The sequence below is a fragment of the Oncorhynchus mykiss genome, chromosome 15 (genome assembly GCF_057628025.1).
Source record: "Oncorhynchus mykiss isolate SJ-2025 chromosome 15, ASM5762802v1, whole genome shotgun sequence".
Classification (NCBI taxonomy): domain Eukaryota; kingdom Metazoa; phylum Chordata; class Actinopteri; order Salmoniformes; family Salmonidae; genus Oncorhynchus; species Oncorhynchus mykiss.
In genome coordinates, this window is record NC_143036.1 from 11,264,179 (window position 1) to 11,278,816 (window position 14,638).

The following is a 14,638-nucleotide window of genomic DNA, read 5'->3' on the forward strand; positions in this document are numbered from 1 at the left end:
TCGTAATGCTTTCTTTAATACGCAGTACAACGCTTGCTACTGCAGCCCTGAGCTGTCTAGCATTGGTGATTATGTGCTCCTACTTTGCAATATATTAAGAATGAGATATTTCTGTCTCACGCACGCCTGGTGAATGAGAACTGGTACACACAGAGGATCCTAAAAACACTGATTTGAATCCTCATGATATTGTTATTACTGCCAGTTAGGACTAGACTATATGTTAATAACACCAAGACAACCCAAGTTACATAGGGTTTTATTATTTAAAATAGGCAAGTCAGCTAAGAACAAATTCTTATTTACAATGACGGCCTACCCCGGCCAAACCCAAACCTGGACGACGCTTGGCCAATTGTGCGCCACCCTATGGGACTCCCAATCAAGGCCAGTTATGATACGGCCTGGAATCGAACCAGGATCTGTAGTGATGCATCTAGCACTAAGATGCAGTGCCTTAAGACCGCTGGGCCACCCGGGAGCCCCAAGTTCCATGTAACTAACTACGCCGTGGTTACCTTCCTGTACATCTGGATGAATCGTGTGTGAACCAACAGGGCCCTCTGGAGATCACTGACATTATGCCAGAGCAGACGGTACCAGAAATGGAATGATGACACAGTGCTCCAATGCACTTCTGTACCCAGCTCAGCAGACCACAAATGTGTAACCACGCCTGTAGTAACTGTGTAACCACACCCGAAGGCTTTTATTATGTTTCTGCAGTAGTAAACCATGGCAGTAAACCACATTATAGTAGTTCAATAGTGTCCCGACTGCTTCTCATCACTAGCGCTAGCACAGTAAATGACAGATCAGAAACTTTCACAGTCCCTTATCCTTTGCTTTATTGTTAATTGTTTTTCCTTTGTTAGATCCACATGGCAGAGAAAACAGCTGTGATTGCAGCAACATAAGTGGGATGATCACTTGGGACACGCGTCAACATAATGGCCTCAGGACTGTCTTAGGCAATAGCGAGGCCCTATGCTGTGTCTATATCAACATTACCTCATCCTACTGAGTCAAATGTGATTCTCCTATGGCCATTATATCAGAGGAGTAAGTAGGTCTCTCTATGGCTAGTACTGGAAGCTGGTGTGGGGGCTAGGCTATAGTTTGATTATAAATACTGGTACAGTATATAATACAGTATGGGTAAAAATAATAAAAAAACAGTATATAGTTGACTCCTGATAGTAAGTGCACTTAAGTGTAAAACAATCTTGAGGTTGGAATTCAATGACAATGTTTGTAATTGTTCCTGATGACTGCATGTTCCCAAGCCGTGTCAATCATTCATCAGGACAGGAGTTGACAGTGATTGAGTCAGGTAGAGAGAGAGAGACACAGACAGACAGACAGAGAGAGAGACACAGAGAGAGAGAGAGACAGAGAGAGAGAGAGAGAGAGAGAGAGAGAGAGAGACAGAGAGAGAGAGAGAGAGAGACAGAGAGAGAGAGAGACAGAGAGGTAGAGAGGTAGACAGAGAGACAGAGAGGTAGAGAGGTAGAGAGAGACAGAGAGGTAGAGAGGTAGAGAGAGAGAGAGACACTCACCATTCCTGGTGGATGAACTTGATGCTGCCAGTACAGACACAGGGGTGGTACAAGGGTTTGTCTGGGGTCCCCTCTGAACGACACACGCGACATATATCCCCTACACAGAGAAGATGTTTGTCCATTGGTTCAGAGAGACAGACAAGACGACACACACACACCGCCTACACATAGGAAGAACAGCCTTCTGTAGTAGCAATCGATTTGAAGCTACCTAATGAATTGTCCCAGTGCTTAATCAAACAATATTGTAGTTAGCTTTACACTGACAAGATAAATGGTAACACCAGCCATGAGAGCAGACATCAGCTAATAAATAGCTAGCTTGCTATGGAGTTAGCTACGTTTCATTGATTACCTCGCTACTGTAGCTAGCTACATTACGTTAGCTTAACCAACTAACATGCCAGTGTTAGCAGCCGCATCAATTATCTGTACTGGGGAAATGTGCTAGGTTATATAACTAATTAGCCCCGGTCTAGCTAGCTACTGGTAGCTCATTGATGATCGATTGCTTCTAGCCAGGCCCTAACTGGTGTCACTGTGTGGGTGTCAGTGTACGGAAAATGTGCTGAAAACAGACGTTGGAAAGGTAACGTTAGTTGGAGACCACCTTTGCCTTGGAGACCGAGTACAGAGTAACTGGCTAGTTTCACTAAGCTAACTTAGCTAGCCAACGTTAGTGGACTGTAAAAAAATAAAAAATGTACCTTCATCTGCAATGTCCATCTTCATAGATGAGGCTCTGCCCCTCTTTTTTGGAGTTATACAGTAACGTTAGTTTGCTATCGCACACCCATCCACAACGCGAACGGCACTGTTTTTAGCCGATCTGGATCAGACTATCCTTGAAGTCCGATACATTGACTATCATAAAATGGTGTCCACTATGAACACCAGAATCCCTCCTGTTTCGTGACACGCTCGGACCATGTATGTTGGACCGGTAGCGATTGTCAAACCGAGATCGCTAGCAGACCTTTTCCTTGCAAATTCAACACGATAGAGGCGACGAATAAGAAATGTACCCGACACAAGTGATACCTTGCGACAGTGTGCGCCGTTTTCCGTCAGCGGTCATCCGGAATCTGCGTCACATGGTACCATTTTGTGGTTTCTGGCCCGTGTAGATAGTGACATCCTGCGGTATTTAGCCGGTACTACATCATACCGATATATCTGTGACTGAATCCCATTTCTTTAAATTGATGCCTGCACCACCGCGTTAACCCGTTATGGTATTTACTGTTCATCTCGGAATGTAATTGCAAACTGCACACAGCTGACTTTACAACAAATTCTCACATTACCAAAGCCAGGTCAAGAATTGTCAATATCTCTAACGCACATGGCATCAGTGGCGCTGTGGCTTAGTTGGTTAAAGCGCCTGTCTAGTAAACAGGAGATCCTGAGTTCGAATCTCAGCAGTGCCTTTTTGAGACGGTAGGTTTGTACAGTTCGAAATTGTCCCAGTTACAACTCGGCTAAGGCGAATTGAATGATTATTACACGTTTACATTTTCTACACTCAAAATGCAGATTATAAAATGATCCATTTTGGTGGGTTTGAACTTCGGACTGGGAACGACGCTCACGCCGTCGAAGAGGGCGTTCCTTCTAGTCAGCCATTCACATATTTTTCACTTTTCCACCGCGGAAGAAAACTAAACTCTAACGGGAAGGGGAGAAATATACTATTTTTTAGAGTCAGTGCGCGGGGGTACGGGTTAGTTGAGGTAATTTGTACATGTAGGTAGGGGTGAAGTGACTATGCATATATAATAAACAGCGAGTAGCAGCAGTGTACAAAACAAATGGAGAGAGGGGGGGTCAATGTAAATAGTCCGGTGGCCATTTGATTAGTTGTTCAGCAGTCTTATGTCTTGGGGGGGTAGAAGCTGTTAAGGAGCCTTTTGGTCCTAGACTTGGTGCTCCGGTACCGCTTGCCGTGCGGTAGCAGAGAGAACAGTCTATGACTTGGGTGCCTGGAGTCTTGACGATTTTATGGCCTTTCCATTGTATGTGGAAATAACTGAGGCTTGTAGGCTATGTTGCCCTCTAGAGCAGAGTCAGCGTGACGCACTCCGCAATGAGTGGGAACATTTTTATAATAATTACCTACTTATGTCAAAGGATTCCGTATCCCTGTATCGATGAATACAACCCATGTGTTTCAGTGTACCAGTATGTGTTTGTATGGCTATGTGGGTGATTCTCGATGTTATCTCTTTCCAGATGGCCAATGAGGCGAAGCCGTGTCCATGTGACATGGGATACATGATGGAGTATGGAGGTGTTGGCCAGGAGGTCCAGATAGAACACATCAAGGCCTACCTGGTCAAGCCTCCCTCTGATTCAGACAAGGCCGTCATCATCATCCAGGACATCTATGGCTGGCAGCTACCCAACACCAGATACATGGCTGACATGCTGGCCTCCAATGGATACATGTACGTAACAATGCATACTTAACAATGTTGCTACTTACCGTATACCTGGCATTTACTGGCGAATTACAGTACAAGTATTACCAGTATTGTCATGCTGGTTGTCTATCTCCCCTCAGTGCAGTGTGCCCTGACTTCTACGTTGGAAAGGAGCCATGGAGTCCATCACAAGATTGGTCTACCTTTCAGCAGTGGCTGGAGGACAAGAAGCCCACCAATATCAACAAGTAATGCAAACATTCCCATTGGCCAGAGAGTAGTCTCAGAAAGCAGACTCCACTCCATTATGCCAGAGAGTAGTCTCAGAAAGCAGACTCCACTCCATTATGCCAGAGAGTAGTCTCAGAAAGCAGACTCCACTCCCTTATGCCAGAGAGTAGTCTCAGAAAGCAGACTCCACTCCCTTATGCCAGAGAGTAGTCTCAGAAAGCAGACTCCACTCCCTATGCCAGAGAGTAGTCTCAGAAAGCAGACTCCACTCCCTTATGCCAGAGAGTAGTCTCAGAAAGCAGACTCCACTCCCTTATGCCAGAGAGTTGTCGCAGAAAGCCAGACGCCATTCCATTGGCCAGAAAGTAGTCTCAGAGAGCCAGTCTTCACTCCATAATCTCACATCTGTATACAGTATTAATCTCTATCAGCACACATCCACTGTTGGCCAGCAGAGGGTACCATCACGAAGCCAGACTCGTTAGTCTTATATTCTGTCAATAGAATATAACTTTATTAGAAAATAACTTTATCCCTCTTAACTTACAACTGAAATGTGTGTGCCCTGTGCTCCCCTAGTAACCCAACCCCTTCCTCCCCTCTCTCCCTGCTGTCTGTCTGTCTGTCCGTCCAGGGAGGTGGACGCAGTCCTGAGGTTTCTGAAGAGCCAGTGTGGAGCCCTGCGTATTGGGGCAGTGGGCTTCTGCTGGGGGGGAGTGGCCACCCACTACCTGGCTCTGCAGTACCCTGAGGTCAGGGCAGGGGTATCTGTCTATGGTAACAGTAAAACAGTAATAACCATGAGGTAGTCTACCAACGGTCGCAATCTAGGCTGATTACATTGCAGACGCCTGCCAGATCTCGTGAGGTGTAGCTAACCACATCATATGATGTGGTCGCGTGTTGCTCAGTTGGCAGAGCATGGCGATTGTACCGCAGTACGAAAAAGGTATGAAAATGTTTGCGCTCACTACTGTAAGTCACTCTGGATAAGAGCCTCTGCTAAAGGACAATTATTATTATTTTTTTTTTATTTATTTTTTTAAATATATGATTTAGCAGCCTGATTCCCGACTGCACATTCGATAATATGAAAGACTGGTTGGTTGATGCAGTGCAACAGCTGCAATGTAGTCGGTCTGGAACGCAACCATTGTGCTTGCCTAGTAGGCTAGTAATGCTAATGCTATGCTGTTTGGATGTGACTGCGTGTCTGCAGGAATCATCAGAGAGAGGGAGGACAGGTATGAACTGAAGAGCCCGACGCTGTTTATCTTCGGAGAGAAGGATGATGTCATCCCACTGGACCAGGTGTGGTATTATTAAATACTACACAGTACTACATTTTTTTAAAGAAAAAAGTCCATGTAGATCATTCATATATTGAAAACTATATTGAGCACCATTTATTGCAAGCCAGAGTCATCTCTTGAGTGAAATTAACCGTCATCATCAGCATCTCATTCGGTTACTGGCCTTATACCACAATTTAGTATCATCCAATCAAATGATTTGAGTTGTGTTTCAACCATCCTATGACCATTTAATTCATTCCTTGTTGTTTCCTTCCAGGTGAGTGTCCTGGAGAAGAACCTGCAGGAGAAGTGTACAGGTGTAGACTACCATGTGAAGGTCTTCCCAGGTCAGACTCATGGCTTTGTTCACCGGAAGAGAGAAGACATCAACACCACAGACCAGCCCTGCATCCAGGAGGCCAGGACAGACATACTCAACTGGTTGCAGAAATACATGTAGAATATCTACAGTGCAGTTGTCAATCATCTGCCGTTCATGGTGGAGTGAACGGAAAGGATAAAAACACAAATCCAATTTCACTACACCACTAACCTTATTAAACAGAAATAGCTAATGTAATTGATCATCAGTTCTGAGGTCATTTCCACATATGTCCTTTCTGAATAGCAGCCTATCTGGTGATTATCATGTCCTTGATTTATCATGATCAAATTCAAGCTGACGGGGTGTTTTAATGTGGAATCTGTAGTTGCCATATTTGTAGTAGACTTTAGTTTTGTCCCTTTTTTCTTGCAGTACATTGTACACATGATCTCTTCCTTGTACACATGATCTCTTCATTGTACACATGATCTCTTCCTTGTACACATGATCTCTTCCTTGTACACATGATCTCTTCATTGTACACATGATCTCTTCCTTGTACACATGATCTCTTCCTTGTACACATGATCTCTTCCTTGTACACATGATCTCTTCCTTGTACACATGATCTCTTCCTTGTACACATGATCTCTTCCTTGTATACATTCTGTATTTTTGCATACGTTATCTGTTCATTTTGTATGCATTGTACACATTACCTCTTCATTGTATACATTACCTCTTCATTGTATACATTATAAAAACAAGGAATTACTTTTAACTGCAAAGTGTAAATGTCATTATATAAATGCAAGTATATTTTATATCTGATTTGATGTTTGTGAATAATATCATGTAATACCCAATGAAATCAATAAAGATATTATGCTTCATGTTAATGTATCATTGTAATCTCATGTGCACATCTTATCCTGGATTCAGACTGGCTCAGTCTGCTCTCCAGCCACAGCTGTTGTTGAGGTGTTTACTTTGGCTGACCACAAACGACAACACAGGCTGAGCAGGAAGGGAGTGACCTTCAACTAATGCACAAGTTCACTTCTCCCATGGTCTGAGAGAATATCAGATAGTAACCTGCTATGACAATCTTTGGCACTTGATGTTTTTTTCTATCAGAAACATATGTTAAATGTCCATCTAATTAGGGCTGACCCCATTTAGTCGACTGGACAATTGTTTGGTAGGTAGGCTGTTGGTTGACCGATCATTTTTTAGTAGGGCAGTTGCAAAAAAAATAAAAAATAATGATTGCACGTCTTGATTGACAGCACACCAGTAGTACATTTACCATTACTTCCCATAATTTCTAATCTACCAGTGGAGGCTCCTCAGAGGAGGAAGGGGAGGACCATCCTGCTCAGTGAATGTAATAAAAATAAAAATTGTAAAACATTAAAGTTATTTTTAGATAAAACTATACTAAATATAATCATATCACCAAACAATTGATAACACACTATTTTGCAAAGGTCTACAGTAGCCTCAATAGCACTCTGTAGGATAGCACCATGGTGTAGCCATAGGACAGCTAGCTTCCGACCTCCTCTGGGTACTTTGACTTCAATACAAAACCTAGGAGGTTCATGGTTCTCACCCCCTTCCATAGACTTACACAGTCATTATCACAACATCCGGAGGACATCCTCCCATCTATCAGAGCTCTTGCAGCATGAACTGACATGCATAAGATACAGCTAGCTAGCACTGCAGTGTATAAAATGTGGTGAGTAGTTGGAAGAGAGAAAATAGTTTAACAGTTAACCAAATACATTTCTTCTAATTTGATTTACACAACATGCCTTCAACTTTGAAGATGCTAAATATATTTGATTGAGAAACAAACAAGAACAAAAAACATTCAACTTGAGCGTGCGTAACTATTCACCCCCCCCAAAGTCAATAGTCTGTAGAGCCACCTTTTGCAGCTGCAAGTCTCTTGGGGAATGTTTCTATAAGCTTGGCACATCTAGCCACTGGGATTTTTGCCCATTCTTCAAGGCAAAACTGATCCAGCTCGTTCAAGTTGGATGGGTTCTGCCGGTGTACAGCAATATTTAAGTCATACCACAGATTCTCAATTGGATTGAGTTCTGGGCTTTGACTAGGCCATTCCAAGACATTTAAATGTTTCCCCTTAAACCACTCAAGTGTTGCTTTAGCAGTATGCTTAGGGTCATTGTCCTGCTGGAAGGTAAACCTCTGTCCCAGTCTCAAATCTCTGGAAGACTGAAACAGGTTTCCCTCAAGAAGTTCCCTGTATTTAGCACCATCATTCATTCCTTCAATTCTGACCAGTTTCCCAGTCCCTGCCGACGAAAAACATCGCCACAGCTTGATGCTGCCACCACCATGCTTCACTGTGGGGATGATGTTCTCTGGGTGATGGGAGGTGTTGGGTTTGCGCCAGACATAGCATTTTCCTTGATGGCCAAAAAGCTCAATTTTAGCCTCATCTGACCAGAGTACCTTCTTCAATATGTTTGTGGAATCTCCCACATGCCTTTTAGCAAACGCCATACACAAATTCTTATTTTTTTCTTTAAGCAATGGATTTTTTCTGGCCACTCTACCGTAAAGCCCAGTTCTGTGGAGTGTGCGGCTTAAAGTGGTCCTATGGACAGACACTCCAATCTCCACTGTGGAGCTTTGCAGCTCCTTCAGGGTTATCTTTGGTCTCTTTGTTGCCTTTTTGATTCATGCCCCCCTTGAGTGGTCCATGAGTTTTGGTGGGCAGCCCTCTCTTGGCAGGTTTGTTGTGGTGCCATATTCTTAATTTTTTTAAATAATGGATTTAAAATGGTGCTCTGTGGGATGTTCAAAGTTTCAGATATTTTTTTATAACCCAACCCTGGTCTGTACTTCTCCACAACTTCACCTGGTCACATACAGCTGATGTGTTGTGCATTGAAGTCCACAAGAGAAGGGACAAGGTGAGCATAGGAGAGCGCATAGAAGGAATACAACGTGGATGATATGAAAGTGAACTGTGTTTCCACGTGATCAGGGGTGTATTCCTTCCACCCATTCTGTTGAAAAACATTTTTTTTAAACGGAAGCAAACGGAACAAAAACGGGGATAAATATACCTGAATTTGTCCAATGGAAACTCTAGTTTGCAAATGTTGTACTAATGATTACACCCTATATCAGCTAGATGCAGTCAATAGTGTGCAAGGCGGTATTGAATGTCACTGTCCATGCCGCCTCAAATTGGTCTCTCGACCTGTGTGCACCTACGTTGTAAACTTTAATTCGTAGGCTAGGTTGTAGCAACATCATGATGGGTAAAGGGAAAATTAGAGTATCATGTAGTAGCCTAAACCTATTGATGTTCATTCTTTTTTTCCTGAGCATGGCCTTATTTCTATTACAGCATATTGGATGACTCATTCATATGCCATTCATCTAGTTCAATGTGTCTTCATCTTAAACGGCACTGACCACCTCTGTAATCTACAATGTTTGTTTGGTTGACGTAATTTCTGTTAATGCATTCAATACATTATTATTATTATTAGTATTTTACAGTTCTCATTGTCAGAGTGGACACGTTTTCAGAGCACACAACCTAGTCTATACTTGTGAGAAACAAGTTTTAGTTTTTTCATTCCATGTACGATTTGTCAATATTATATTGTGTTTTGTTTGGAGCGCTCCTGTCAATGTTGAGTAAGGACACGCACCTGATTATGCATAGAAGTAGAAGCCTATAGGCTACCTGGCCTGTGTGCAAATGTAGGCTTATAAATGTGCCCATTTGGGGGTCTGATAGTATTTCTGATTGTCTTAACTCGCCACTAATGAGCTGTGGAGCTTCTCAAAGTCATTTTTTCTTCACCTCAAAACAGCAAGTAAAGTAAGTCTATTTTTACATCTATTGAGAATTAATATAGTTCCTCAATGTAGCCTATTTGAAAATTATTTCCAGCTCTCTCCCTTTTGATAACCACTTAGCATGAAAGGGGAAAAAAAATGTCATGCTCTGACCTACAGTTGAAGTCAGAGGTTTACACTTAGGTTGGAGTCATTAAAACTCGTTTTTCAACCATTCCACAAATTTCTTGTTAAAAAACTGTAGTTATGGCAAGTCGTTTAGGACATATACTTTGTGCATGACACAAGTCATTTAAAAAAAAATTGTTTATACAGATTATTTCACTTATAATTCACTGTATCACAATTCCAGTGGGTCAGAAGTTTACATACACTACGTCGACTGTGCCTTTAAACAGCTTGGAAAATTCCAGAAAATGATGTCATGGCTTTAGAAGCTTCTGATAGGCTAAATGACGTCAATTGGAGGAGTACCTGTTGATGTACTTCAAGGTCTACCTTCAAACTCTGTGCCTCTTTGCTTGACATCATGGGAATATCAAAAGAAATCAGCCCAAAAAAATTGTAAACCTCCACAAGTCTGGTTCATCCTTGGGAGCAATTTCCAAACGCCTGAAAGAAGCACGTTCATCTGTACACAAGTATAAACACCATGGGATCACGCAGCCGTCATACCGCTCAGGAAGGAGACGCGTTCTGTCTCCTTGAGATGAACGTACTTTGGTACGAAAAGTGCAAATCAATCCCAGAACAGCAGCAAAGGACCTTGTGAAGATGATGGAGGAAACAGGTACAAAAGTATTTTTATCCACAGTAAAATGAGTCCTATATCGACATAACCTGAAAGGCTGCTCAGCAATGAAGAAGCGACTGCTCCAAAACCGCCATAAAAAAAGCCAGACTACGGTTTGCAACTGGACATGGGGAGAAAGATCGTACTTTTTGGAGAAATGTCCTCTGGTCTGATGAAACAAAAATAGAACTGTTTGGCCATAATGACCATCGTTATGTTTGGAGGGAAAAGGGGGAGGCTTGCAAGCCGAAGAACACCGTCCCAACCATGAATCACAGGGGTGGCAGCATCATGTTGTGAGGGTGCTTTGCTGCAGGAGGGACTGGTTCACAAAATAAATGGGATCATGAGGGAGGAAAATCATGTGGATATATTGAAGCAACATCACAAGACATCAGTCAGGAAGTTAAAGCTTGGTCGCAAATGGGTCTTCCAAATGGACAATGGCCTCAAGCATACTTCCAAAGTTGTGGCAAAATGCCTTAAGGACAACAAAGTCAAGGTACTGGAGAGGCCATCACAAAGCCCTGCCCTCAATCCTATAGAAAAGTTGTGGGCAGAACTGAAAAAGCGTGTGTGAGCAAGGCCTACAAACCTGACTCAGTTACACCAGCTGTCAGGAGGAATGGGCCAAAATTCACCCAACTTATTGTGGGAAGCTTGTGGAAGGCTACCCGAAACATTTGACCCAAGTTAAACAATTTAGAGGCAATGCTACCAAATACTAATTGAGTGCATGCATTTTTCTGACCCACTGGGAATGTGATGAAAGAAATAAAAGCTGAAATAAATAAATCATTCTCTCTACTATTATTCTGACATTTCACATTCTTAAAATAAAGTGGTGATCCTAACTGACCTAAGACAGGGAATTTTTTACTAGGATTAAATATCAGGAATTGTGAAAAACTTAATTGAAATATATTTGGCTAAGCTGTATGTAAACTTCCGACTTCAACTGTAGGTCATAAAATAGGCCCACCTGATTACTTCTCATCCCTTGCACAAATAGCCTACAGCTGAGTCTGTCCGGAGCTCACAGGTGCAGGAAACATGCATGTTTGATTGTTCAGCCTGAAGGTTGCACTAAGTTGATACAATGTTTTTAAGTTCCTTGCAGACAAGCCATGCATAGACAACATGATTTATTTTTAAAATCAAGATATTTTCTACCTGCAATGTTTTTATTTGTTGGTTTTCTGTTTGGCAATTTTTTTTACATACAGTAGTTGGCAATGGAAGTTACTTTTAGATTTTGCACAATTTTCCTTTTGGTTTAGACATCATTTTGAGATGAGTAGATTTTATTATAAAATACATGAAACTGTTCCATGAAAATGTGCATATAAAAATCATAACTGGCATGCAGATCGATAGAACTGGTCATTGAAATTGGCACTCCAAATGGAAAAGGTTGCTGACTCCTGGCGGAGCCTATTACTGGGAACTTCGGGAGCTTAATGGCACAATCTCCAAAGGCCATCAGAAGGTGGTGGTTCGGGAATAATTTATTTTCTTCTGGTTAGGCTGTGTTGATCTCTGCCTCCCTCGAGTCATTTGTGTTTTAATTATTTAAAATCACAGTGTTCTTAAAGCATCAGACAAGCTCAGTAGCCAACATAATTGTTTTATAAAAATACAAAAAACACGTTTTCAAATTTCTATCAGTCGATTGGTCGAAAGAACAGAAGACTCTTGGTCACCAAGACTTCAAGCTCACTACGTTCTGAGTGTACAGTATATACTGTAGAGAAGGAACTGAGCCTCATAATTTCTGAAAATGTTCCATTTCAGAATGAGGGGTTGTGAAACTGTGCTGGTGTTGCTGTTCTGTCTTTCTGGGACATGGGCTCAGGGAGAGAGTGGAGGGGTCAGAGAAAATGACATCACTCAATAGGGTCACAGTGGAAGAGACCACCACCACCCCTGACATCTGGACAGAGCTGAAGAAGCTGAGAGACCTGGTGGTGGAACAGTGAGTGGAGCTGGCTGTCACTGAACTGCAGCTCCAGAAGAACAAGGTGGAGACAGAACACATGTTATGTTAACATCAGAACAATTTATTCTTAGCTATATTCTATATTTTAAAACACTACCAGTGAGAGTGAGGTGAAGGAGCTGGAAAGAGAGAACAGTATTTACTGTGTGATCAACCTCTAGTTGTTCTGTGTTGAGCTAAAATGAAGAGTCCGGAAGTTAGGGCTTCCTCGATGTGCAAATCTACTTCTCACAACCGCTTAGAACCAAAAATCCCGGATCCGGTATATTTGTAGTCAGCAACGCTTAATAGCATAGCACAACAGTCAAATAATAGTGCTAGAAAATATTCATAGTCATGAAATCACAAGTGAAATATAGCTAAACACAGCTTAGCCTTTTGTTAATCACCCTGTCGTCTCAGATTTTGAAATTATGCTTTACAGTGAAAACAATACAAGCGTTTGTGTAAGTTTATCGATAACACAGCAAAACAATAAGTACACCTACCATCAGGTAACTTGGTCACGAAAATCAGAAAAGCAATCAAATTAATCGTTTACCTTTGATGATCTTCGGATGTTTTCACTATCGAGACTCCCAGTTAGACAACAAATGTTCCTTTTGTTCCATAAAGATATTTTTTATATCCAAATACCTCCGTTAGTTTGGTGCGTTATGCCCAGGAATCCACCGGAAAGAGCGGTCACGACAACAGACAAAAATTCAAATTATATCCGTAATGTACACAGAAACATGTCAAACGTTTTTTTATAATCAATCCTAAAGGTGTTTTTCAAATATCTATTCAATAATATATCAACCGGGACAGTTGGCTTTCCACTAGGACTGGGAGTAACAATGGCCGCCTCTCTCTTTTGCGCACAAAATCACTCTGAGAGCCCCCACCTGTCCACTTACGCAATGTGGTCGTTCACACTCATTCTTCAAAATAAAAGCCTGAAACTATGTCTAAAGGCTGTTGACACCTTAGGGAAGTCATAGAAAAGGGAATCTGGTTGATATCCCTTTCAATGGGCAATAGGGATGCATAGAAACATAGGAGTTTCAAAATAAGAGTCACTTCCCGTTTGGATTTTTTTCAGGCTTTCACCTGCAATATCAGTTCTGTTATACTCAGAGACAATATTTTTACAGTTTTTGAAACTTTAGAGTGTTTTCTATCCAAAGCTGTCAATTATATGCATATTCTAGCATCTGGTCCTGAGAAATAGGGCCGTTTACTTTGGGAACGTTATTTTTCCAAACATAAAAATAGTGCCCCCTAGCTTCAAGAGGATATTATTAAGTAAGGCATTACAAAGGCTTAATGTCTGTCGGTCATTGACTCCCTTTTTACATGCAGATGCTAGCATTAAACAACAGTAACTATAACAGCTGCATCCTGATAAAGGTTGAGCGGATATCACACTGCTAGGTCTTATCCAATCAGTTGTAACCAGGGGTAACTCCTGCACCGTCTGCTAGCTGGAGAGGCATGGTGCAAAATAATGTCATTGGCATTATTCCAGAACTTTCACTGGGACTCAGCCTCATAAAAATTACATCCTTTCTGAAGAGTTTCATTTCACAATGAAGGTTGCTGCAGCTCCATAGAAACAAGGTGGAGGACCTGGAGAGAGGTAACACAGGTAATAAACCAATCAGATAGATAATGTTTTCATCCTGTTGGAACCCATATTTGAGTTGTGTTTGGGGTTGTTAAGGCTGTGAGTCTCTTCCTGTGATCTCAGCCCTGGATGGTAGAGTGACAGCTGGTGAGACGGGGGAAACAGGTAATGTCTCCAAGAAACATTATCTCAAGGTTAAGGTTCAGTTTAATCTCTAGCTTTCTGTAACTACTATGTTGGGGGCCAGATTGAGTGCCAGTGAGGAGGTGGAGGTTCTGAAGAGAGAAACTGCAGGTAACACAGACATGATCAACTGGGCACAGACGTCAGTTCAACGTCTAGTTTTAATTGACATTTGATTGAGTTGTCAACTAAACATGACTTCAACATGATTATAACCTTCAATGTTATGTCATAATTACGTAAAATTCTGGCAAGTTAGTTCGCACATATATACACATACATACATACATACATACATATATATACACACATTATTATTTTTTTAATCGTCCAATTAATCGGTATCGGGGTTTTTTTTGTCCT

General features: G+C 41.8%; 2 protein-coding genes and 1 non-coding gene across 5 annotated transcripts in view; 2 read left to right on the forward strand and 1 right to left on the reverse strand.

Moving 5' to 3' along the window:
- LOC110490906 (E3 ubiquitin-protein ligase MARCHF6) overlaps positions 1-3,024 on the reverse strand; it is a 26,467-nt gene extending 23,443 nt beyond the window's left edge. The window contains exons 1-2 of one of the 2 annotated variants that reach the window (XR_016486537.1): positions 2,270-2,651; positions 1,560-1,659 (exon numbers count right to left, since the gene is read on the reverse strand). Coding sequence is in view for 1 of the 2 variants with exons in the window: in XM_036943695.2 (XP_036799590.2) it covers positions 1,560-1,659; positions 2,270-2,294 (125 nt within the window). In the remaining variant the exon portion in view is untranslated. Of the gene's footprint in view, positions 1-1,559; positions 1,660-2,269 lie in introns of both variants that reach the window. The other variant, XM_036943695.2, reaches the window with a different exon arrangement.
- On the forward strand, positions 2,905-6,736 carry cmbl (carboxymethylenebutenolidase homolog (Pseudomonas)). 2 transcript variants are annotated; one of them, XM_021562310.3, is made up of 6 exons: positions 2,905-3,002; positions 3,795-4,009; positions 4,126-4,233; positions 4,851-4,993; positions 5,436-5,527; positions 5,789-6,736. In XM_021562310.3, exons 2-6 carry the CDS (start codon positions 3,795-3,797, stop codon positions 5,969-5,971), a joined length of 741 nt encoding a protein of 246 aa, XP_021417985.2. In that variant the 5' UTR covers positions 2,905-3,002; the 3' UTR covers positions 5,972-6,736. The 2 variants fall into 2 exon arrangements, with proteins under 2 accessions (XP_021417985.2, XP_021417984.2); XM_021562309.3 differs by having other exon boundaries at positions 2,986-3,295.
- Positions 2,919-2,992, forward strand: trnat-agu (transfer RNA threonine (anticodon AGU)). The gene has a single exon. It is a non-coding gene; the product is annotated as a tRNA-Thr (tRNA).
- Positions 6,737-14,638: the final 7,902 nt, after the last annotated feature.

Coding starts and splice junctions, on each gene's coding strand:
- cmbl (XM_021562309.3), top strand. CDS start 3,107: ATGATCCATTTTGGTGGGTTTGAACTTCGGACTGGGAACGACGCTCAC. Junction 4,010..4,125: donor CTGGCCTCCAATGGATACAT/GTACGTAACAAT, acceptor ATCTCCCCTCAG/TGCAGTGTGCCCTGACTTCT. Junction 4,994..5,435: donor GGCAGGGGTATCTGTCTATG/GTAACAGTAAAA, acceptor GCGTGTCTGCAG/GAATCATCAGAGAGAGGGAG.